At 42.3% G+C, this 26,362-nt stretch overlaps 1 protein-coding gene across 2 annotated transcripts in view; it reads right to left on the minus strand.

Moving 5' to 3' along the window:
• C1galt1 (core 1 synthase, glycoprotein-N-acetylgalactosamine 3-beta-galactosyltransferase 1) overlaps window positions 1-22,908 on the minus strand; it is a 34,209-nt gene extending 11,301 nt beyond the window's left edge. Inside the window, exons 1-2 of one of the 2 annotated variants that reach the window (XM_057780748.1) lie at window positions 22,631-22,908; window positions 235-471 (exon numbers count right to left, since the gene is read on the minus strand). In XM_057780748.1, the coding sequence (XP_057636731.1) occupies window positions 235-471; window positions 22,631-22,637 (244 nt within the window). In that variant the 5' untranslated portion in view covers window positions 22,638-22,908. Of the gene's footprint in view, window positions 1-234; window positions 472-22,245; window positions 22,310-22,630 lie in introns of those variants that run through there. The other variant, XM_057780757.1, reaches the window with a different exon arrangement.
• Between the last annotated feature and the right edge of the window lie 3,454 nt (window positions 22,909-26,362).

Genomic DNA, 26,362 nt, shown 5'->3' on the forward strand with positions numbered 1-26,362 from the left:
CATAAGAAAAATTCCCAAAACTTCTATCATGGTTTATGAACCATTTCCATTTAAAATGATTAACTTCTTAAATAAATCTTAGGTTTTTCTCCCAAGACAAATGAATCAAAAATCACCTTAATATCTGACACATGGGCTCATTTCAATCAACAGTTGTAGACAGCACTACAGTGAGATGTATGTAACTTCCCAGCACATTCAACAGTCAAATACGTCTTACAACACATACTTTACCTTTATGTTGGCTAGAGTCTGCATTGAAGTCCACTTGTCCCTTGAGGTGACTGTGTCCATTATCATCTAAATGTCCAGCATGAGGGTCATTATGAAGCATACTAGGCTGGGTGTCACCCTCGTCTCCCAACAAAATACTCAATAGTTGAGAACATAAAAAAAATCCTATTGCTGATCCACAGAGGAAGATTAAAAAATTCAGCCAAGATTTAGAGGCCATTTCCCGAGAGTGTATTTCTGTAAAAGAATAATAATAACAATTAATAAGAAATAATAATTTAAAAATTAGCATCCTGTTATAAAAGTGTAAAGCGATCTACATTATCAAGAAAAAAAATCCCGAGGTTTAGATTTCATGGGCAGTTGATATCTATGACTCTATCTGCGTGGCTTTCATGGTCCTGTGTGAACAATTCTAAGCTCTGTTGGCACAGAGCTGGGATCTCCTTTCAGCAGATCCGCCATGAGCCAAGCTTGTTTGCAGGATCACTTTCAAACTCGGCTGTCAAGTCTAGCGCCTTCACTTTTGTAGCCATCATCACTTAGTCTACTCTTCAATGTGGAGTAAGTAAACCCTGGAAAGAGCTAGAAATAAAATGCTCTAGGCTTTGTGAGCTACATACTGTTTCTTTCATCTTGTTCTTTAAAAAACTGAAGAGCCAGGTCTCCTGAGTTGGAGAGCCTGGACAGGAGTGCCTGCTCCCTCTGAGAAGCCAGGGCGGCCTTCGGGGAGAGAAGGCTGAAGGGACCAGCAGCACTTCTGAAAGAAGACTGGAGAAGAACTGGTGGTCTGGAAGAAACACCATGAAGACGAGATCAAGCACCATGAAAGAGAGCAAGCATTTGCAGAAACAAGTAAGATGAGAAATCTAAAACATTAGGACAATTAAAAGCAGGCGGTCCTCCATAGGATGGCCTGTATCGTTGCCCACTTCTACAGAAACATAATTCTGAGTAATTAATACTTGGTCTGTGTGCTACTAACAGATAATAAATTATCAGCAGTTAAAAAAGTGTAAAAGTCATCCAGCCGGGGATGACTAGGGAAGGGCTAGAGTTAGAGACAGCAAAGTTTTGGGACATAGGCTCTTGCTTCCGGAAATGAAGTTTTATCTAATTGCATTCATGTCCATTCCTCCATTCCAATCAGAGCTGATAGTTGCAACAGAAGCAACAGGCACAACAACGGCCCTGAACAGAAGTTTGCTGCTTCTGTTGCAAATCCTGGTCTCACAGCACTGCTGGATGCCGACTCTGACTGCTGGGCTCGCACTGTTAACACATTGGCTCACAAAGTCCTGCATAGCATCTGAATGTCACCAGATTTAGCACAGTGCCTAAAACATCAGGGGCTCAAAGAATACTCACTGAACTACTTCACAACCAAGTTACTGCAACAGTTTGTTAATAACCAATGAGGGTAGCCTTAAGTATAGAATTTCCCATTTTCCAAGAAAAAAATTAAAAATGCTAAGCATTTACCATATGCTAAGTACTCCACACATAATTTCAGTTTTTATTCTCACAATGTTCGTTTTACAGACAAGAAAACAAAATTTAAAAAGTCAACCTTGGGAAACAGTTTAACGTTAAGTGCCCTTTGCTGCAAAATCATGAAGATCAGAGTTTGGATCCTACGACCCAGGTCTAGAGACAGAAGGGCACAGAGAAGCAGAAAATACTGATGGAGAAACTCCAGCAAGTCATCCAGATGATCCAGCTGCGGAGACTGCCGAGGGGGCTACATTACATAACATTTTCAGTGTAGATGAAACAGCCTCATACACTGAAAAAGATGTCACAAGAGACTTTCACAGATAGAGAGGAGATGACAATGCTGGCTTCAGAGCGTCACAGATTCTCTTTAGGATTATACCAAATTTACTCTCCCTGTGTTGTGTGGCCTGCTTCTCAGGAAAAAGGCTCCTGCCACTGCAGCCAGCCAGCAGGACCTGATGGAGGTGTATTGTAGTAGGAGGCTGCTTGTTCATTCCCGGCCGCCCAGAACCAAAATAATCACACAGAAACTATATTATTTGCAATACTGTTTGGCCAATAACTTAAGCGTATTTCTAGCTAACTCTTATATCTTTGGTTAACCCATTTCCACTATTTTATATTTTACCATGAGGCTCATGGCCTACCAGCTAGGGAAGGTTCCAGATGGTGGCCTGCGTCTTTCTCCTCTGGCAGCTATGTGGCATCTTGCTGACTCCACCTACTCTCTCTCTCTCTCTCTCTCTCTCCATACATACATACATACATACATACATACATACATACATATGCCTATGAATCAATGAGGAGCTTCAAATCTTATTTAAGAGTGCATCTGCTTGAAGGGGAGGATGGGAGGAGCTTGTGGGATTGGGATGGTTGGGATATAGGAAAGGTGGATACGGGAGCAGCGAAATATATATCCTAACTAAGGGAGCCATCTTAGGGTTGGCAAGAGACTTGACTCTAGAGGGGCTCGCAGGTGTCCAGGGAGATGTCCCCAGCTGGTACCTTGGGCAACTGAGGAGAGGGAACCTGAAATGATCCTATCCTATACTGATGAATATCTTACATATCACCTTAGAACCTTCATCTGGCAATGGATCGAGATAGAGACAGAGATCCAACGGTCTGAGGTCTTAAGGTCCAAATGAGGAGCAGAAGGAGGGAGAACATGAGCAAGGAAGTCAGGACCACGAGGAGTGCACCCACCCACTATGACAGTGGAACTGATCTATTGGGAGCTCTCCAAGGCCAGCTGGACTGGGACTGAATAAGCATGGGTTGAAACTGGACTCTCTGAGCATGGCGGACAATGAAGGCTGATGAGAAGCCAAGGACAATGGCACTAGGTTTCGATCCTAATACATGAACTGGCTTTGTGGGAGCTTAGCCTGTTTGGATGCTCACCTTCCTGGACCTAGATAGAAGTGGGAGGACCTTGGTCTTCCTGCAGGGCAGGGAATTTGGACTGCTCTTCAGTATCGAGAGGGAGGGGGAATGGAGTAGGGGGAGGAGAAGAGGAGTGGGGAGAGGGGGAGGGGAGTGGGGGGAGGGGGAGGGAAATGGGAAACGGGGAGCAGGTGGAAATTTTAATTAAAAAAGAATAAAAATAAATAAATAAATAAATAAAGAGTGCATCTGCTTTAGACAGTAGATGGATCTGGCCTAAGGAAACTGTTAACTACTTGGAAAGGATTAGGGATTCGACAATCTTGATGCGAACTGGAACATCTGCGATTTGCGGAAGGCATCTTACAAACTGATTTGACCCCTCTGGTAATTCCAAGGAATTCCAGACTGGCGGAGGCAACAACTGTAGGTATGGTGGGATGGCAAGAGAACTAGAAATGTGGACAGAGGACGCTGAAATTTCAGGCTAGAAGTGCAAGTGAAGCCCGAATATGTGACCAATTAGAATTTCATAATGAAACTTTAATTCAGTCCAATAATCACCAGTTTCTATCCCACAGCTTCCATGTGACAGAACGATCTTTCACAAGAGGAAGTGTCACCGATGTGGCAATCTTCACTTCATTCTGCTTTCAGAAATGGTCACAACACCCTCTCCCCAGCCTTCAGTGAGCAGTCATCCTGAGTCCTCCTTCCACTCGAGTGTGACTCACTCTTGGAGATGTGGATGTCTTCTAGCAACAAAGTGTTTTATGTTTAATCACTGCTTATACTTTTAAAAGACAATGTTCCTGCTCAATTACAGTACTATGTAAATGTAACATATCCTGAGAAAGCAAAAATGTTTTGATTCGTTTTATGTTGTGCTATCTGCTTTATTGCATAAGTCTGAAATGGAACTCACATTATCTCTGCGGCATGCTTATCCATGTGTCTCTTCTGCTGTGCTGAGTTTTCAGTCCCCCACCAGGAGTAAGGGAGTAATTTTACTGTGAGACAAATTCCTCATCCAGTTGTCAGGCTTTTAGAATTCCTCTGGAGTCCACAACAAAGTCCCTAAGACCGTACTGTCTTTTGGTCCTTCAAGTACTTCATATGTCACATCTTGCAAAAGTTTCATCTTAGCATTTGAAATTTTGCTCTAGATTAATATATCTGTGAGGTACATTTACATATTCATAATATACTTTTCATACCACGTGAAACTGATTATACGTCTCCATCCTTCTCTCATACGTTCCTCTTAAAACTGAGGTGACTCTTGGTGGTACTTTACAAAGGCTCCGTGTTAAAATTTATTTGGATTTGTGGCCTACCTGGCAGAAGTAAGACTAAGGAAAGCAGCTAAAGAGTTACAGCTGAGAACAAGCCAGATCTCTCTGCTTCCTAACCTGGGGAGATGTAACAAGCTCCCTTCGCCATGGGAGCCAAGCTGCCAACCCTTCTCCGCCATGAAACTGTGGGCTAAACTAAGCCCTTCCTCCTACTAGACTGTATTATAATTAAAAAACAACTGACATCTACTTCATTTATTGAATTTCAATGCTAATGTAAATCCTGCATATCAAATTCTCTACACTTTCTCTGGAAACAGACATGTTCTTATAAGACAAAATGCCACCATCAAATGTCCATCAAAGCTAACAATAACACTCTTACTCATAAAACCCTCAGTTAGCAATCAAATTCCCCTTGCTGTCTTCTACAATCAAGGTGTCTAGACTAGCTCTAAAGTTATAGGCTGCATGCATGAGTGTATGTTCAAGTGGGAATGTATGTACACGTTCACATGCGTGGACTTCAGCGATGCTGCCTGGTGTCTCTTATAGTGGTTTATTATTTGTGTCTTAATAAAGAAAGCTCGCCTGAAGATCAGTGCAAAGCAGACACACTAGGCCGGTCATACAGGCCAGGCAGTGAGGGCACACACCTTTAATCCTAGCAGCTGCACTAGTTGGCCACAGAGCCTGGAGGTGGTGGTGCACACCTTTAAACCCCAGCACTAGAGAGGAAAATAAAACAGGAGGAGACAGGTCTCGCTTTCGGTCTCAATATGAGCATTCATGGAAGCAAGATCTCCCATTTTCAGTCTGAGGTAGAGGTAAGAGCCAGTGATTGGCTGCTTTGTTTTTCTGACCTTCAAGTTGAACTCTAATAAATATCTTTCTCTGGGTTTTTATTATCTGTGCTACAGTCTCTATCCTAGATTTTTGATGCAGGATTTTTCACCGAACCTAGGGCTTACTGATTCAACGACATTACCTGGTTATTGAGTCCAGTGATCCAATTCTGCCTCTCCCGTGCTAGGACACAGGTGTAAATCATGCCTGGCTTTTTGGCTAGGAATCCAAACTGCTGACACAAGCACTTTTTCAATGGAGCCATCACACATGCATACACACATGCATGCAGCCTATAACTTTAGAGCTAGTCTAGACACCCTTCATAAATGTCTTTTACAACAGGTTTGTTCAAATCAGAACTGCATTGGTATTCATGCAATTTTTTAAAAAGGGTATTTTATGTAACAATATTTGCGGTAGTTTGAATGCAATTGGCCCCATAATCTCATAGGGAGTGGCACTATTATGAGGTGTGCTTTCTTAGAGTAGGCATAGCCTTGTTGAAGGAAGTGTGTCACTGTGGGGGCAAGCTCTGAAGTGTCCTATGCTCAGGATATCACCCAGTGAGTCGGCTGACTTCCTGTTGCCTGCAAGAATGTAGCACTCTCAGCTTCGACACCATGTCTCTGCTTGCATGCCACCATGCTCCCTGCATGATAATAAGGGACTGAACCTCTGAAACAAGACGCCCCAATTAAATGTTTTCCTTGTAAGAGTTACCATGTTCATGGTGTTTCTTCACAACAATAAAAACCCTAACTAGTAGAGAAGTTGGTGCCAAGGACTGGAGTATTGCTGTGATAGGCCTGACCATGTTTTGGTTTGGAGGAAAGCAAACCCAAAACTTTGGAGTGTTTTAAGTACTGTTTAACGGGACGTGCTAGTAAGAGCATGGAAGACAGAGGAGCTAAGAGTTATCTGAACTGTTGGGGACTCACTGAGAGATTTCAGAGGAGAATTTTAGTATGCTGCCTACAGATTCTTCTTGTGATATTTTGGTGAAGAAAGTGGTTGCCTTTTGCCCTTGTCTGAAGAGTCTACTTGAGACAAAGTGAACAGTTTTGGATTAATTGTATTGGCAGAAGAAATCTCAAAACAGCCTAGTATAGACTCTCTTGTATGGATATTGGTGGTAACTCTAAAGAAGATTTATAATGAAAAGGAGTAAAACTGTGCATGGTAAATTACAAAAAGTAAACTTTGAGGAGAAAAAGAGCACCAGGAAGTGAAACGAAGGTAAATCCTGTGTTCAAGAAGATAGATGGATTGCGAAATGGAACAAAGGGAGTAGTGGCCTCAGGGCAAGGTCCCGCCCAGCTAAGTTTCCAATTTGTGAAAAGGAATTTAAAAAAAAAAAAAAAAAACTTAGAGCCAGGTGTGGTGGGGCACACCTTTAATCCCAGGACTGGGAAGCAGAAGTTGGCCGGATATCTGAGTTTTCGGCCAGCTTGGTCTGCAGCCAAGCTTAAGCAGTGAAGGACAAAAAGCCGGTGAAGATGTGATTGAATGAGGGAGCCATGTCCCAACCCCAGTAAGCAGCAGAATCTGGCAGCTTTGGCCATGTGGTTCTGGGTTTAGAGTTAAGGATAGAAGAAATGGGTTATGGATTGCCTCCACGCCTAAAGAAAGCCATTGAAACCAGTCTTGTGTCAAGGGTGTCCCTGATGAAGGCCTACTAAACAAGCCATTGCATGAAACTGAAGTTGAAGCCTGGTTTGTCTTGGGAAACCCAAGATGTTAGAAATGCCAGAGCTGTGGGACACCTGCTGAGGACAGCTGCTAACAGGGAGTAGAATCAGCCCAAGAGAAAGAAGTGTGCTGCATTCAACCAAGCTGATCAGAGTTGGAGATCTGAAGAACGCTCTGACATCAGATAAAGAGCTGCAGAATTTGGAGCTTACCCAGCTGAGTTTTGGTCTTACTTTTGTCCAGTATTTCCTTGCTATGTTCCCTTCCCTGTGTTTTGGAATGGTAATATATATCCTGTGCCATTATATGTTGGAAGTATGTGATGTGTTTTTTGATTTTGATTTTTACAGGGGGATTACAGGTAAGAGATTGCTATGTGTCTCAGAAGAGACTCTGAAACAAGTTTGAGACTGATATAGACTATGGGGACTTGTGAAGTTAGACTGAATGCATTTTTTTTTGCATTATTATATGGCTATAAGTCTTTGGGGTCCAGGGAGTGGAATGTGGTGGTTTGAAAGAATATAGCCACTCAAGGGTGTGGCCCTATTAGGAGGTGTGGCCTTGCTGGAGGAGTGTGTCACTGTGGGGGCAGGCTTTGAAGTCTCTTTGGACTCAAGCTTCCCTCAATATGACTTTGAGTTGACTCGCTGTTGCCAACAAGATATAGGACTTTCAGCTACTCCAGTACCTCATCTGCCTGCATGCTACCATGCTCTCTGTCATGTCGTGATAATGGACTGAACCTTTGAAACTGCAAGTGAGCCACCATAATTAAATGTTTTTCTTATAAGAGTGGCTGTGGTCATGGTGTCTTTTCACGGCAATAGAAATCCCTAACTAAGACAATGTTAAATATGAAACCAAAGTGAAATACATATTTATCTAAAAAGGCAATTACCACAATAGACCCAGGATATAAAATCTAGATATCATAAAGTAATAAAATATATTGCCAGAGTCAGATGCCAAAAGGACCAATTTTTTATTTTGATTTTTCAAAGTTTTCTATTTAAGTATTCATTCTAGAAAAATCATATAGCAAATTCTTTCTTTAAAAGTTTGACATCATGATTTATTAACAGGAAAAAAAACTAAACTATACTGTACAGAAAAGTACAGTTCAACCTCCAAAATATCACAAGAGCAAAGAGAGTGTGGAGCACATCAGTTATCTTAAGTTACGCTGCCTGGATGCAAACTCTAAGATGAGGCACTCGAGTCAAAATAATTTACTGAAAAGAATGGAAAATTTAAAATTAGAGAGATACGACTTTATCTTTCTGAGGGATTTCAAAATACTAGGTCAAGGGGATACGAGAGACCAAGTTTAATTAACCTATACCCAAATAAACTTTAAGAAAATCCAAAAAACATGTTCCCCAAATAAACTTGGGTGTTATCCAGTGTGCTCCATTCTGTAGTTTAACTGGTGAGATCTAAGGCTGCATCTGAGGGACGCATGCCACGCTTACAGACACCACCAGGGTCATCTCACATCTATCTCTTTTCCTTTCTTAAGAATTCCTGTTTGCTTGGAACAGGGTCGTAAGCAGGGCAGCTTGGTATGCAGTGTAGTTTCAGAGGAATCCTATCTCCACTTTCCAAGTGCTGAGATTACAAGCAGGGATCAGGCCTACCCCAAGATTTTCTTTCTTTCTTTCTTTCTCTTCTTTCCTCCTTTAAGGAGAACTGCGCTATTTATTCTCTTTAAATTACCCAATCCCTTTTCTTACAAGACACTGCTTCTCTGTGAGCATGAAACTTCTGGCAAAAAGCTGATGCAATTCCTCTACCTGGGATTTTTGTCTTTAACACTTGTCTGAAATTTCTGTGCCTTAGGATCACATTTCAATCTGTGTCATCTTATTTGCTACTTGGAACAATCCAAATAAACTCTCTTCACCATTTTGGATCCCAGTTTCTCCTAAGAGCCAACCAAAATATTCTCTGGAATAACTTTAAAAGAAGACAGACAAGGGAGGAAGCTAAACAAAAGATCCCAAGTGAGGTCACAAGGAGGGCCATTTAACTCAATCCGTCAAGGCAGAACTGGTTGATCCTTGCTTGAAGTCAGCCTTAGGAAGAAAATGTTCTAGCAACTTCTACAGCATTTACATTGGCAATGCAGCTTCAGATGTAGTGGGGCAGCCACATTCCACAGAGAACAGAGAACTAGATGTTGAGAATGAGCACCAGCAGCAGGACAAAGTGACCCCGACTAGCCTTTGGAAAGAGAGAGCCCTGGCGTCATCTACTACCATGGTTTTGAGGTAGGGAAAGCTAAAAACTAACTAGTTGTTAGAACTGTGAAATTCCAATAGGGTTGTCCAATGATGCACTCACATTAGATCAATTTATGATTGAGGAACATGTCCAGAGATTACAAGTAATTTTTAGCACCACTGTAAGTTATGAAGTCAGCTAAAAATTATCAGACCTTTCAGGGAAAGCACTACGTAACTAACAAATCTAAGAATCATGCCAAGTCTATAGTTCACGGTAGGAGCAAGCCAGTAAGCAACAGCCCTCCATGGTCTCTGCATCAGCTCCTGCCACCAGGTTCCTACCCTGTTCAAGTTCCTGCCCTGACTGCCTTCAAGGATAAACTGTGATACAAAAGGAAGCAAAATAAACCCCAAACTGCTTTTGGTCATGTTGTATCACAGCAACAGAAACATTAACTAGACGCTAACTAAACTAGCAAACCCTAAGACACTTGACTCATTATACAGTTATCACCCAAAATCTCACTCTAAAAACTATTTGAGTACAGAGAAAATTTATTTGGATAACCTGATAAATACATCATAAAAACTGAAAAACACATTGAATGATTTAAAACTCTGATGCTGGGATGGTTCAGTGAGCAAGTGCTTGCTGCATAAACCAGACTACCCAAGATTAATCCTAGAACTCACAATGGAAGGGAGAACTAACTACTGAAATTCGTCCTCTGGACCTCCACACAGGTACTGCAGAAAGTACATACCCATACCCATGCATCACATACTATAGGGATTTTCTTAAATTCTTGCATTATCATTAAACAAAATCCTGACGTGCACTGACTCCCCGTGGGGTTAGATTCTGATAAGATCAGAGTAAAGACAAACAGTTAAAGGCCCCGTGTTCTATCATGAGGATAGAATCCTGGCGAATTGTCTCCTGTCAGTAAAAACTTCCAGAAAGCAAAATAAAACCTCTTGTCTGCCACAGTTGTTGACAATGAGCCTTTTCTCAGGACAGAAGTAAGTCTGTTCTTCAATTTCAGCCAAAAGGAAGCAAACTACAGTGCTTCAATATCCTGAAACACTGCCTGTCTTGGGTGACCACAAGGGGTGCATCTATCTAGTCATAACTTCATAGCTCTATACTTTACCATGTCATCATGACGATTGGAATTCCCACTCCATTTCTCAACTTAAATTGAAAATTTTAACTTTTTTTTCACTTTTAATGGGCATATTGCGGCTTCTCTTTAGCATGGCCACATGGTCCCTGTTACCATTCTAACAGTTTGGAGCCATTATTTAATAAAAACAAAGGTTGACAGTGGAGCTGACAACCAGCGTGTGCAGCATCAACGCCTGAGAAGGCTACGACGGCTAAGCCTTTCCAATACCCAGGAGAAAATCACACTGCTAACGCTGGCAGACAAGTTCCAGCTCTAGTACGTCTCTCTGCCTTCCTGCTCATCTGTACTGTCTATAAAGCCTTTTCCCCTCTCTCATATGTTACAACCCGACTGTGGTTTCTCCTCCCTCTCCTCCTCTCCTCCAGATCCACTCCTCCTCCATGTCTCTTCAGAAAAGAGCTGGCCTCCCAGGGATATCAACCTGAACAGGTTAAGCCCATTCTTAAAGTTTGCCATGAACTTTTATAAGGATGGGTCTGACTCTTGCATTTTTCTACCCTGAATAACCTATCACATTTTATCTTATGGACAGATTAGCTTTGGTATTCTGACACCCATGGCTCAACCATCACAAGTAAATGAACGACTGTCCCATGCAGCCCTTCCCTGTCCCTCCACTTGCACCTCTCCGACACCCATGCATTATCAGAAGGCTATGCACCTCTCTACCAGTAAACTATGAGCTTCCTATATTTGTTATTTTTAGGATCGCTGTGGCAAAATGCTTCATATAAGCAGCAGAAAGGAGGAAAATTTTATTTTGATTCCCACTTTCAACAGATTCAGTCCACAGTTGCTTGGCCCAGTGTAGTTGAGCCACCAAGTACAGGACATCAGCACGAACAAGTGGCAGTCTCTTCTTCCACGTCAGCCGACAGGAGGCACTGGCCATGATTTACCACACCGGAAGCCTCCCAGGAATAGCTAATATTCTCGAAGCCCCATCAGTTCTGTGCCACCAGCAGCCTGAAACCCAATCCAGGGCACGGCCTTGAAGACTTAGTACATTATTTTGGAATGGTTTTTCTTTTTCCCTATCTCTATCCTCATGAGAACAAAGCACCCTTTATTGGCACTAATTACCGAGACGTCTACCTTCTGAGACTAATAAATTGCCGTATCTATAGATACTTCTTCCCTTTCCACAGTCACAGTATCTACTGAGACACTAAACTTGAGAGCCTAGATTAACTTTACCAATTATGATGAACGTATCAGTGTCCTTAGATGTTCCCCTACTAAATTAAATATTAGTTTAAGATAAAGGTGTAAGTTATTACCACCATTATTGATGCCATAGTACTGCACCAGAGGCACACACCAGTGCAAGTATATAAAAAAGTAAATAATAAAAATAACAGGTATATGTATATTTGTACAAAAAAATAAGTTAACTGATAATTTGACCGACTAAAGAGTTAGAAACACTTTAAAAAGTGTTTAAAGGTGGCTATTTGTGAAGTGAACCACACTTTTATATAAAGATTATAAGTAATTATGCAGAAAATAATTGTAACAGAAGCAAGAAAAGCTGCAGGTGACAAAGAATAACTATCGCGTTAAAGTACAAGGTTCACATAAAGGGAGCTACGGTTCCACTCAAGGGTGATGAATTGAAAGGCAAGACACATTTCTGACGCATGAACAATCAACAGATTCTGGGGAAAGGGCAGGCTAGTATTAGGAAACAGTTTTCCCACCCAGACATTATATGGTATTATGTTAACCATTTTAGAACTCTAAGATAAACTATCAACGGCTCAAAATTTCCTATGAAAGACTTGGAAAGTAAGGTAAATTGTAAGCGGTTTAGAAGTAACTACCATCTTTCCCTCTGCTAGGCCTGCTAGGTAGGTAGCTGTTTGTAGAGTTCGCATTTGTGGGGCGGTTGTTTGAAGGTCATGGGGACAAAGGTGGGCAATAAAAATCTGTCTTCTGAGTCCTATAGACTGCTGACTGCTGCTTCTGATCACAGATCTAGACACAGATGGGCAGTCACTACCGATGTACCTCGTCTGCCCTTGTAAGCCCCTCCCCTCTGGGTAAAGTGACTTCTAGGGGATTTGAAAGGCTGATGATACCTTCCCCAACCCTTTTTGTTTTTTTCTCCTCCACCTCCTTTTAGGAACTAGACATTAAGAACTAAGACACCCACAGGAGCAACTGCATGCACAAGGGCAATTACAAAGCCAGAATGGAAAACCTCAGAAATACCTTGTTTATACTGATCCTTAGCAGAGACGAACTACAACAATCAAAACCAAAACACCAAACACCGGCGAAAGCGACAATCTGATTTCATGATCACATTATTAATTGGAAACATGTTTTCTTTTTTCAAATAACACAAGGAACACAAGGGAGAAAATATGATTCATGTATAGCAATGAGGAAGCGAAACCCAACAACTGTTGCTAAGACAGACCTGACGGTCATCTACTAGACAATGACTCTGAAGAAACAGAAAACCTAAAAAGGAAACCAAATAAAAAATCTGAAGCTTAAAAGCATTGAGCATTATTAACTAAATTTAAAAATCTACTAGAAGAAGAGGGAGAGAGGGAGGAAGGGAGGGAGGGAGGGAGGGAGGGAGGGAGGGAGGGAGGGAGGGAGGGACACAAATTTGAGCAGGCAGGAAAAGAAACAAACAGCAAGCCTGAGGACAGAACAATTCAAATGCCCAAGGACTAACAAAGAGGATTGTAAGGTCTGTGGACAGCATGAAGGAAGGAGTCCAGCAGAGGCACGGTGGAATTTCTGAGCAGGAGCGAAAGACTATTCAGAGAAACAACCACTAGCAACCTCCAGATTCAATACAAGATTTCAATATTAGCACCCAACAGGCTGATCAGACATCAGGGAGGATGATCGCAAAGATTTAAACCAACATACATTTAAATCAAACCTTAGGCCAGGGACAATTTTGAAAGCACAAAGAAGTGATTCATGGCCTACAATACAAATGACTGTCAGAAGATTATCATATTTCTCATCAGAAACTTTGGAAGACAGAAGGTAGTAGGCTGATATATTTAAAGTGTTAAGAAGAAAAAAAAAATCAACCACGAATCCTACATCTGACAAAATTTTCCCTTAAAAGTGAAAGGGAACTTAAGACATTCTTGTGTAAACAACACCAAAAGCAATTCATTAATAGAGACCTGCTCTGCAGGAAACGCAGACTCCTGTAAAAGTACATTAGACCATAAAAAAAAACAAACATTAAACACACAGGTAAACAGAAAACCTCTTACCATTATAACTTAGGTTTTTAGCTCTACACTTGGTTCCCATATAATTTAACAGATAGTTTTGACACACAATGCATAAAGATGTAACTGTGTAGAATCAACAGTGAACTGCAGGAGTTAAAAAAGAAAGACATTTCGGTGTACTATAGAGGTTAAATGGGTATGGACTCTAAAGCAGCGTTCCCTTGATACCCAAAGAAAACAGCTTAAACAACGTACTCAAAGGAAATGAGATAGAAATGCAGTAAAGGGGGAGCTGGGAAATAACTGGGAGGAGTCCCTCCTGGTTTGTAACTACTTTAAATGAAAATGGATTAAGCTCTAACCGAGAGGCAGACACAGGCAGAATAGATAAACGTGATACAATAAGCTTCCCATCCAAAGACACATAGTTGAAGAGATACTACACACAGATAGTCATCAAGAGGACAGAAGATAAGAAAATGATGTGTCCAATAAGAGACCACTAAAACATATGAAGCAAAAAATAAGTACAAATATACTATATGATCATGAACCATAAGCCTTAACACTGTTAAAATACAGTGTTGATGTAGAGTCAGTATAATTACAAAAATGCTCTATAAATTCAATGAAATCTTTAATAAAATCCCAACAATATTTTCAAAATAGAAAAATTATAACTTATAAAAATTAAAATTTATATGGAATCAAGAGGCCCTAAAAAGTAAAAACAATAATGAACTTATTAGCAGCAAAAACAAACAACATAAAACCTTTTGCATCTAAAGACTTTATCAAGTTAAAAAAAAAAATCAAGGCACAAAATGGATAAAACCCAAATCATATAAATAATTTGGGACTTATGGGGCTTATGTTACGTGATGAACTAAAACTCAGCTACAACAAAATCAGTTCAACTCAAAATGGACATGAGGCTTGAACAGTTGTCCAAAAGATAGACAATCAATAAGTAAGTAAAACAATTCCTTATATGTCTATCATTAATGAAATGCCAGTTCGTACTCATAATGAACCCCACTACCAACAATCACAAGACAAGTGTTGGCAAGCCAATCAAGAAATTGGAATCTCTGTGTATGGCAGCAGAAATGTAAAATAGAACTGCAGCTGTGGACAGCTGTTCAGTACAGCGGGTCCTCAAAAACTAAAACTAATTATCACTGGGTGTGGTGGTGTTTGACTTTACTGCCAACACTTTGGAGGAAGAGGCAGGCAGATCTCAAGTCAGTCTGGTCTACACAGTGAGTTCTAGGCCAGCCTGAGTAACAGAGTAAGACTCTGTCTCAAAAAGGAGATCCAGTAAGTCCACTTCGGAATGCATACCCTAAGGCCTTCAAAGCAGAATCCCACAGGTATTCTTTCCCCACAGCAGTACCAAAAATAACTAAAATGAAGTTGGGTGTTTACGGCACACCTTTAATCCCAGCTGTGAGTTCAAGGCCAGCCTGGTCTACAAGTGAAAGTTCCAAGACAGTCAGGGCTGTCACAGAGAAACAACTGTCTCGAAAAACACAAAACAAACAAACAAGCAAACAAAAACACACACACACACAAAAAAAAAAAACCTAAAATGGGACAGGGGGTGGGGGCGACTCACACTATCTACTAACTAATAAAAGATTTAGTAAATATGCAAGGGACAATTGATGAATCCAATGTTACAAACAGATAAAAGGAGGGCATTCTGTTAAGTGAAACAAAGCAATCATAAGACAGCGTATGGTTTTCCTTAGTACTTTCAGTAAAACTCAGTCCCAGGGCAGAACTTGGGTTGCCAGGGTTTGGGTGTTGAATGGGACTCAGGGTTTGAATGGTTTGAGTTTCAGCTTCACAGGATGCTGAGTTCTAGAGTAGGACAACGATAATGGGTTCATCACAGTGTAAATGAAACAGCGGAATTGTACAATTAAAAATGATTAGGATTAGCATTTTAGGTGTATTTTATCACAATAAAAAAATGTTAAAGATGTCAGTTCCCTACAGATCAATCTGTGTATGCAATGGGATCCAGCCAAAACACAGAGTTTTAAAAGTTAAAGAACTCTAAAAAATGTTGTAAAACTTTGGGAAAATGAGAGTGCAAATATTTAATTTTTATTTATTTATGTATTTATTTTTAAGATCACATCACTACACAGCCCTGGCTGTCCTGGAACCCAAACTGTAGTCTACCAGCCTGGAACTCAGAGATCTGCCTGTCTGTCTCATAAGTGCTGGAATTAAAGACCTGTGCCACCAAGGCGAGCCAAGGAATGGGGAATTTTTGAACGGTGAATGGGTGGCGGAAAGTACACAATGCATACTGCATTTTAAAATAGGCTTACACTGAGACGTGGTGGCACACACAAATAATCTCAGCACCTGGAAGGTGAAGGCAAAAAGATTTAGGACTTAAAGGCCAGCCTAGGGCCACCCTGAGCTAAATTGTCTCAAATACACATCCGCATATGTTCTTTCTCATCACTAAACAAACCAGAGATGAACAGAAAGATTTAACAATTAGATGTTGGGACTGGCAGGTCAATCACCATGTCTGTAAAAGCATATCAATTAACAATAGATTTGCTGTACAACTCTACAGACTGCCAGAAACCACAGCGCTTGAAATGCCATCAGTGAGACTGACCCTCCACTTTGTGCATGGCTGACTGATGATTCTGCATCTGAAGCAAGCTCAATTTCCAACGCGGGGCTTCAGGGAAGGGTGCACATACAGAACATCTCACAATTATCTTACCTCCATGGTCTCCACACACCATGCGAAATCTTTACTAACCTTTTCCACACCCAGTCTCGATGTGTCTGTAAAAGTACTAAGCATTGTGACACTAGAATTCTGCCTCAACACCGCCCTCCTCCAAAGCCTATCCACACATCACTGGTCTTCCTCAGTGAGACCTACTCTTCCGCAGCTGTGCCGACTCCTGCGTGACTGCTAACGAATCACTTCCTCTTGTTAACCCTAGACAGACACCTGGTAGTCTTTACCAGAAGGATTTCATCAGGTTGAAGTGGTGTGGAAAAGCAAACAAAACAAAACAAGTACACGTGGAAATGGAATACATAATCCACCCAGCATCTGACATCAAGGAAGGGACGGCTTATGCAAGGCATAGTATGAAAATAATTAGTCCTTTGGAAAAGACAAAAGCAACCAGCTGAGGTCTTTTCTAATAATTAATAATAACAAATGCTTCTAAGATTTCAATATTTTAAAAACAGACTGAGAGAAAACCTCTTAGCACATTTATCCAGTGAACTGAGAGCTTCTTCAGCTCAGAAGCTGGGCCTATAGAAAACCAGTTTACTCAGTGGGCAAGTCCTGGGGGCAAAGCAGCTGGCTCAAAGGCTGTTTCTTTATAACATGAGTGCACAACATAAAGACAGATGATTAACAACATAAAAGTACAAAAGACTCAGGAAAACACAGAGTTAGTCAAGGCTGATCAATTTCACCAACAATTAAGGAAAGGTCAAAAGGAAGAGGGTCTTTCTAAGCTAGCAACTGGCACAGTTTCTACTGTTTGTTAACATACAGCATTTACTAACTGGAACTACACACTCTTACACATACTTTTACTGTCTTTTCAAAGAATATTAGGCAATTATCTTAGAAGCTTAACTGAATATACCTTGAACAATCACTTCAAGATCAGAAATTTAAAGCTTTTATAGATATTCGTGACAGTCATATGCTCATATGTTGGTTCACACAGTATTAAACTCTGCAACTGTTAAAAACAATGACCTACATGTGTTGATGAGGAAAATATTTGCACCTGTGGCTAATATTTTCATTGGTAATACAGTACATAGAGTATAAAACGAAACAAACAAAAGAAAATGGGGGGGGGGGACTTTTCAAAGGACAGGCGGAGCATTAGGTTTTATTTTTAACTCTAACCTGGCTCTCCCCCAAAGTCTGTATGAAACCTTGCCCGCCTATTATCTCTCCCACCGCCCACAAAAATAGCAGCATGTTGGTTCACACCGGTAATCCCAGCATTTGGAAGGTAGAGGTAGAAGGACCAGAAGTTCAAGGTTGTCCAGCCCCACAAGGCCTGGTCTCAGAAAAGACAAAGCCAACACAACACCTGTAACTCCTGGTCCCTTAATGTCACCACTCAGCAGCACTGACATTGACAGTAAAGAAATCCACCGCTCTCCACTCCATCACGATCATGAATTTCCCCCAATACAACCTCATTTTAACTGCAGAAAAGACATTTTGTAAAACAAAGTACTAAAGCCAACATAGTACAATTTCATTGCATTTTTAAAATAGTTAATACATACACACACACACAAATTTCTGTATATGTAAAACAAAGCAGCTCCCCTCCATGCACCTGCGTCAGCTCCGGCCCCGTTTGAGTTCCTGCCCTGACTCCTTCAGCGATGGACTATGATGTAGAAGTAGAAACCAAATAAACCCTTTCCTTCCCAACTTGCTTTTCGGTCATGGTGTTTCGTCACAGCAATAGAACCCTGACTAAGAGAGTAGTTTATCTAGAGAGTGAAAATGAAAATTTATTAATTGTCCATTAAACCTCTTGATCATTTTCAGAATTCTCTAAGATTCACAACCATATGGAATCAAATACGCACTTCCACCTTGACCACAGGCAACAAGACCAAAGCCCCCCCCAAAAAAAAACCTTAAATACTGGTAATTATCTTAGCTACCCAGCAATCTATGTCTCTTTCACTCAGAATCTGATTATTAAAACTAGAAATTGGGGGAGAGGGGATTACGTGTCTGTAGGGTGCTGGAGGTCAAGCCCTGGCTCACATGATGAGCAGTCAACTGTACCGAGGCACCACAGACACACTCTTCATGCCCCACTTACTCGCATCCACGCCCAAGCACCAAGTGCTGCCAACTTTACTTTGTTTTTCTAACCCACTCTCCTGTTATCCACTCTGCTCTCATGGAAGCGCCTGATGAGCCTGTCTCCCCCATACATGCTACTCTTCTGCTCCTTATTCCTACTCCACTCAAACAGTGGTCCTGCCGCCCCATGAATCATCACAGACTTCTACAGCTACAAGTGTGCAATGAACCATCTTTAATTAGCATGATGTATAAACCTCTGCTTGATGATTCTGTCCACATTTCCACTTCATCTCTCCACTAATCCATTCATTGAGCTTGACTGTTAGCCACCCCACTAGCTCCACTATTCCTCCCGCGTTTCCTGACTAAAATGCCCTCGTCCTTCCACTCCCTATATTCTCACCTCAGCGATTTTAAGTCACGTTTTCTGAATCTTGGTACTAAGTAGTAGCGAGAGCTAACAGTGGTGCTGTTGTGTCCTATTAGCGCATAATATGTTCAGCAGCTCCCTCCTCTGTTTACTAGATGCCAATAGCATTTCACTAGTAGTGACAACCAAAAGCCTGTCTGGACAAGAACCAGCGTTCTCCTCCGGAGTAAATCAACCTCAACCAAGAACCACTCCACTAGGAAAGTGCAAAGGCTCAGTGACGACCTGGGTTCAATCCTCCAGAACCCATGTAAAAAAGCAAGGTGCAATGGCACCTGCCTCTGCAAGGCTAGGCCTGGGGAAGCAATGCCACCCCACCCTCCACAGGAACTGGCTGATCAGCTATTCTCACAGAATTGGTGAGCTCCAGGTTCTGGGAGAGATCCTGTCTCAAAAAATCTGGAGCAAAGCAACTGAGAAAGACCCCTGACTCTGACCCGCACTGGCACAGGCATGCACTTACACACGCCCCTGCACTACTTGGTGGAGCAGTTGGTCATATATACATAAGACACTTCAGAAAGAATATAGCAAAACTAACTGCAACACTGATCATCTTTAGGGAGCAGGGTTACTAAGGTAACCAGAGGAGGAGAAAGCTTACTCTTCACATTCACTCTGTCTTGTACCTCTTCCGGTTAGCTTCAGGCTCTACTGCCTCTACCCTGGGCTGAACTTAGTCTTTCAACTACTCTAGCCAATACTTCTCTTTCTCCCTTCTGTCTTCAGTCCATTTCTGCTTACAGGTGAAATCAGACCCCATTGCCCATTTCCTCAAAAGCCTCTACCACCTGCCTAACTTCATTTTAAAAAGCCAAAACCTTAATCCAGTACTACCCAATACTGTTTCCCCAGTGTGTTGTAGCTTTGGACTCCTTGCTTTGTTCCTTAACCACGTGTTGCAGGGTCTTCACACTTGCTTACACCATCCTCTCTCTCTCAGCTACTTGAGCTCTTTCCTTCTCAGGGGTCTTCCCTGGGCACATCTTAGCAGTCAGCATCTTTCACTTACCTTGTTTATATCTAGAAACAAGGCGTCTGAGTGGTTAGCCTATCTGGAAGCCTAGTTACAAGTTTCCAAATCAAGAAATCTGCAGTGAACTTTGAAAATTTGCCATTTGAACAAGTTCCTATGAGCTTGATGCTATGAGCCTAGGCACCCCATTTTTATAACCAATGTTGCAGGGCCACATGGGGACAATGCCCTGTGGTAAGAGACACACGCTGGAGTGATATAGCAGAACATCAAGGACAACCTAAGACACAAAAGCCTAGAGTAAGGCAGCAGATTCTCTAGAGACAGCATAGCCTTGCGAACATTTTAAATGGCCCAGTGTATGGTGCTTTGTTTTGGTAGCCTCAGAACACTACAGCAACAAGAATGCAAATAGCTACATGGAGCTGGATATAATTTCAATTCTGTGGTTAAAATGTGCTTCAGTATTCAGCTTTCATTGTAAAATAATCTGGTTTCCAAATTCAGACTCTCCCAATAATGCCTCCCTAGGCCCTGAATGCACTTCACATTGCAGGTGCAAGTAATTTCTTCCAAGTTTCTCCTTGCCTTCTGCCACCTTCTAATGGGATTCCCTGGTTCATAAAGAACAACTTCCTTTTTCTACACATAACAGACACTGGCATGGAGTAGGGTATTCTAGCCCCCCGCCCCAAGGGGAGGGCAAATGAATTAGGTGCAAAAACTTGAGTTTTTGTTGACATTTGTTTCTTGCCAGATTCATAGATAAAATATTAACTTCACATTTTATGGAGCAAGCCTTTCCTTTCTTCATTTGAAAGAATAAAAGCGATGTATTATGACATCTATAACCTGTAAGTATATGGATCTCATCTTGCATTTTTTTTTTTTTTTTGGTTTTTTTGAGATAGGGTTTCTCTATGTAACAGTCCTGCCTGTCCTCAATCTTGCTTTGTAGACCAACTCACTGAGATCCAGCCTATCTCTGCCTCCCAAGTGCTGGAACTAAAGGCTTGCGCCTGCCACCACCACCCAACTAAATTTTTAAAAAGACCTTATTCCCACCAGATTTAGCATTAAAAACATCTATCTTTCTTTTAACCTTGATAAGATTCTCAACTAGCTGTTTTACTAAAATCTCAATATTTTAAAAATATTGTACTGAAAAACCAAAACTTTTGAGTATAATAGGTAAATAGCAGCCATTAAGGTAACAATTCCTATTTACATTTTATTTATAAATCCACACACACAAAAATTCCAACCAATAATTTCACCACAAGATCTGGCTTTACATTACCATGAATTACAAAGCCAAGCTGCATAACACAATTTTCATTTCAGCAACATCAACACAGAAACAGTATACAGCCAACATATTCACAGTGGAGCACCTCTACATATGATCTACCAAACATTAACTCATTCTATGTACTCTTAAGGAAGCTGCTTCTAAAATTCTAAAATTTTCTTAATATTAAATTTATTCACAATTATAGGCTACATGATTGGGAAAAAAAAACTTTAAGTGGCCAGTAACCACAAAGTATTTGTAAAATGCTGAGTCCTCAGTAAGAGAAACAGGAAAAAACATAAATTTCAAGTAAATCTGAGACACTGACTAGTTCTCCACTAGTCCTGAATTTAAGTGACTCATACTTGCCTTTTACTTAACATATGGTGAACAAAGTTAACTGTTTGGTAACTTGAAAGTTTACATTCATTAAATATACAGCAAAATGGCAGAAAATAAAAGTTGGGATATACGTGCTCAGGGTGCATAACGCTCATCTGACGTGTATCTGCTAAGAGCCTGGAAAACTGTCCTCTAAATACTTTCTAAAAACTCAGAGTTCCACTTCCAAACTTAAACCAGAACCAAACAACTGTAATGTGCACAGCCCTTTTTCTTGGCATCCAGGCAGAGCTATCTATGGTCTATGCTCAACTCCCAGTAAATTACCATATTTCTGTTCCTTGCACGATGCCTAATTACTCAGTTTGATGCATAAAAGTTCTCACTGCGTAACTTTTTAATTCAGAATACGGTTTCAGTCGTTATGACCTAAAAGGCAATATCGTGTGGCATCCACAGTGAAATAAAAAAAAAAAAACTAGACTAGAATTTTTTTTTTTCCAGAATGTAAGGGACCCTAAAGGAATATTCCCGCCGCTTGTTTTTTAGACACTGAGAGTGGAAGGGAGATAAAAATTTAAAGGAAAAAAAAAACCCAATTCTCAATCCGAGTTACAGTCAACTCGTGCTTGAGACTATGCAAATTCAAAGCAGTTCGTTTAACTAGCCACCATCTAGAAATTCCATCAGACTTTGTTACCAGAGGGGAGGAAAAGAAATTTAAATCCTTGTGCGAGCCGCAAGCCCCCAACACACCTGGCTAGTTTACTCAGCCGCAGAGAAACTTCCAACCATGATGAGGCAGCCACAGACAAAGCTGAGTGTCCGGCCGGCCGGCAGGCAAGGCGACAAGCTGGCCCTCGGGACCCGAGCTGCCGGGAGGTGCTCGCACCTGAGGGCAGGGCTGGCGGCCGCTGGGCGCGCGGAGGCCGGGGCGGGGCGGCGGGCAGGACCGCTAGGCGCTGGCCCGCCCCGAGCACCTCCCGCCGGACCCGCCGGGCAGAGGAGAGCGCAAGGGCGGCCGCTCGCCCACCCGCCGCCGAGACACCTGTTTGGCCGCGCTCCCGTCCCCCTCAGTCGCCCCGCCGCGGGCAGCCGAGCCCCAGGACCCGCAACCCTCGGGCGCCTCCGCCCGCCCTACCTGACATCAGCCGCGGCTCCCTCTCGCCCCTCCCGGAGGCGGGGAGGAGGACGACGCGACCCTCGACCTTCGCTGCCCCGGCCGGCCGCAGCACGGGCACGGGCCGCTAGCCAGGGCCGCCCGCGGCCGCCCAGATCATCCCCCGGCGGCGGCGGCGGCCGAGGCGGGCCCGGCGCGCGCTCCCGCCGCTCGCTCCCGCCGTTCGCTCCGCCCCTCCCCGCCGCGCGGCCTGACCACGGCCCGCCCACGGAGCAGTCACCACCCAGGGGTCTGCGAGGGCTGACGTCGCGGCCGCCGCATCAGCCCCAGGGAAGGGCGGGGCCCTGGCGGCGTGGGCGGGGACACGGCGACGTGCGGACGCGGGGATTGGCTGGCTGGCGCTCGCCCCGCCCTCCTGCGGAGGGGGCTGGGAAGTCCCGGCTTCCTAGGGGCGAGGGTTTGGGTTTGGCCCCTTTCTAGGGAGGTTGGCTGGGAAGTCCAGCGCTAGCTTCCTCTCTCAGGGGAAGCGACATTAGCAGGGGGACATTAGAGTAGAGGGGACTTAGGGACTGTCATCTGCGGAACAAACCCTAACGCCGCGCTGACCTCTAACCCATCAGCCCCTTCATTCTTTTTTCCCTTGTCCTCCCACAGTATCTCTCTGTCCTAAGAAATGTGGCATAAGGAAGTATGCAGGACGGGGCTATGTGACCAGACGTAAATGCCCCAGAAGAGCAGAGATCCCCGGTAACGATAACGGAAAGCCTCCTGGAAGAACGCGTGTGTGGTGCTTTACATCTGTCCGGCAATGGGCAAGTTCTTTAGAGATTTGCGAAGCTCCTCTGCCCTTCATTGACAAAGGTGCTGTGAACCAGGAAGCTATCTCTGCGACAAAGGAAGTGGGCTGCCACCTGTTGAGGCAGCAGGGAGTGGAAGTTAAGATCTAGCGACTTTGCTGGCCCTAATCAATACCGACATAGCCAGGCCCCGGGATGGAAAGGTTGTGCCGGGTTTGGTAGATGCTCAATTTAGGCAGCTCAGAGCACACCACGACAGAGCTAAATAAAAGTGAGGGTTTTGAAATAAGACACTGAACTTTATCTGAGTCCATTTTCTGCCTCTAATACTAACGATGCTGAGTCAGAAAGACCGGTATATTTTGGCTGATTGTAGACAAAGATCAAAGAGCTTATACGTGGTGACATTTTCACTTGTCAAGTTTTGAACGGAGGCAACAGGATATTATGACAGGAACAAAGAGCTTAAAAGAGACCTAGCCAAACTGACTTTTACAGCAATCTCCATTAATCCATTAGTCACATGAATGGATTGAACTATTCCTCAGGGCAGAGTCCTAATCAGCGCGTGTTTACTTAGCCTCAGCTGGAGATTAAACTTAAACTTTTGTCTTGGAAAGGCGAAGCCACATTCATACCATAGCCGGCTGGGTTCTAGGTAATGGCCCATTCATTGTGTAATTTTTGGAGGTTACTGAACAGTGTGTTTGGTAGGAATAATAATAAATATGTTGGCTATTGCTGTTAATTTGCCTCCAATTTACTTGGATTCAGCTTTCGTGCCATTTGCTAAACCAAAAAAAAAAAAATCTTCCAAAGGAAGTTTAAAACTTGAAGCAGTTAATGATTTTAGTGAGGGCAGAGTGATAGATAGGCCCGGGCCAGAAGAGAAGGGCAGGGTGTGTGTCTTGACATGCAGGTAAGTAACCCTTCTCTGATCCACGGTCTTCCAGTTTGTCTCCCAGACATCCTTAGCATGATCCCTCTCTTTTCTTGCTCCTGCTCAGCCCTAACACTTCCTTCACACAGCTTCCAAAAGAGCGTTATACTAGTCATAAAAGGAAAAGACCCACCTAGAAGTCCAAGTGTTCTAAATATAAAACAAACCTCAGAATTCTCCATGTCCCTAATTTTGTTGAAAGTTACCATCACTAAAGAATGACATCATTTTAGCAAAGATCAGACCACCCACCAAGGGTAAGTTCTAAGTTTAGTTATAGTCTTATCTAGCAAAATTACAGGCAAAAGGGGATGTAAATAGGAACGATATTAGTCAAATGACCACTCCCTTCCTTAGTTTCTTTTGAAAAGAGCTATTGTTTTATGAAAACAATATATGCACATTCAAGCAGATTCAAAACATGCAAACCAATTCAAATAAAAATGCAATGCAGATAAGTTGTGAAAATCTCATAATCTAGAGATAATAATTTTGAGGATTCTGATGTTCTTTTTGTTATTTCTCTAAAACAAAAAAAAAAAGGAAGAAAGAAAGAAAAAGCCCAAAAGCACAGAAATTGCATGTGTGGCACATGGCTCTTTTCTCATACAGTGATGCATGCATCCCAAGTCCTTACTATTCCAACAAGTCTTTGATGATCTTACCCCTATACAACCATGCAGTTATCTCCTTGGGAGTATCCCCAGAAACAATGTTCACAGCAGCTAATTTTCTCAGTTTTATTAACTAGGAAAAAAATAACTACTTTTGAAAATATACTTTATATTTGGGGTGCAAAACTGACTGGACTCCCTCCTTTAAAACGGATAAATCCCAGCTAGTATTGTCATCTATCTGGTTCTTAATGTCTCAGAAAAATGCTTGGGAGCAGAATCTGTATCAGAGCTCCTTGGAAGAGGACAGGACGTATTAGTTGTCTAACCAGTATCTTTTTTACCTTTCTAGCAGAGGCATGATATGTAGGACAGCAATGTATCCAACTGGATTTGTTGACTTCCTCAGACCCATAAGTTATGGCTGGCTGTGTCCATTAGTGGACGTGGGCGTCTCTAGAGCACAAGAGAAACTTCACGGAAGAAGTGCCCTTTCCGCAATCTGGCCAACACTGACCGCCTTTCGCACAGCAGGGATGTAGTGATAGCAGCTTTGGTGGTTACTGTGACTGGATTAAAGAACACCTAGGAGATGACTGGAACACACTCCTGGGTCTCATTTCCTTAGGCCATTTGATACTGATGGTTCTGATCCCTTGATAGATTGATAATATTAGGGCATCATGGTGAGGCACATGAGGCCACACAACCTTGGACTGAACTCTCTAAAGTCATAGACCAAAGCAGTATTTTCTCCTTTACGCTATTGATGCCATGTATTATGTCACGGTGACCAGAAAAGTGAGTGTTGCAGACAACGCAAAGGTGGATCATGTATTAATAAATGCTGCGAACACTGTGATTAGTGCGGGATGTGGAAGAAGGTACTGGGCTCATGCTTGCTTTGGAGAGTCACCTTTCCAGGTCTGGCCAAAATCCTTGTGGACTCCTGTTACAGGTTTTGTAAGTTGGGTTTGTGTTAATAAACACTGAATGCAATTCCTAATTGATAAAATAAGATATGTCATCATTCATCACTATATAGAGACTTTAGCACGGAGTTGTGAGATGAAAATAGAGACATACTAGGCAGACAAACAATAGTAAGACATTCTCAGAAGATTTGCTTTAATTTCACCCCAATATTAGATATACTCTAACCTGGCCTGCTATGAGAGCACACACACTTAATTCCAGCACTCAGGAGGCAAAGGCAGGTGGATCTCTCTGAATTTGTGGCCAGCCTGATCTACATTGTAAGACCTTCATTAAAAAGAAAAATCACAAAAAAATCCCAGATAAATAGATTAACAATGATTTTACAATATTTAAGTTAATGTTTTAAGTTACTTATCTCCACTCAAATGGAAACTGGAAAATACACCCTCAGATTCTATGATGT

The sequence above is a fragment of the Chionomys nivalis genome, chromosome 1 (assembly GCF_950005125.1).
Source record: "Chionomys nivalis chromosome 1, mChiNiv1.1, whole genome shotgun sequence".
Classification (NCBI taxonomy): domain Eukaryota; kingdom Metazoa; phylum Chordata; class Mammalia; order Rodentia; family Cricetidae; genus Chionomys; species Chionomys nivalis.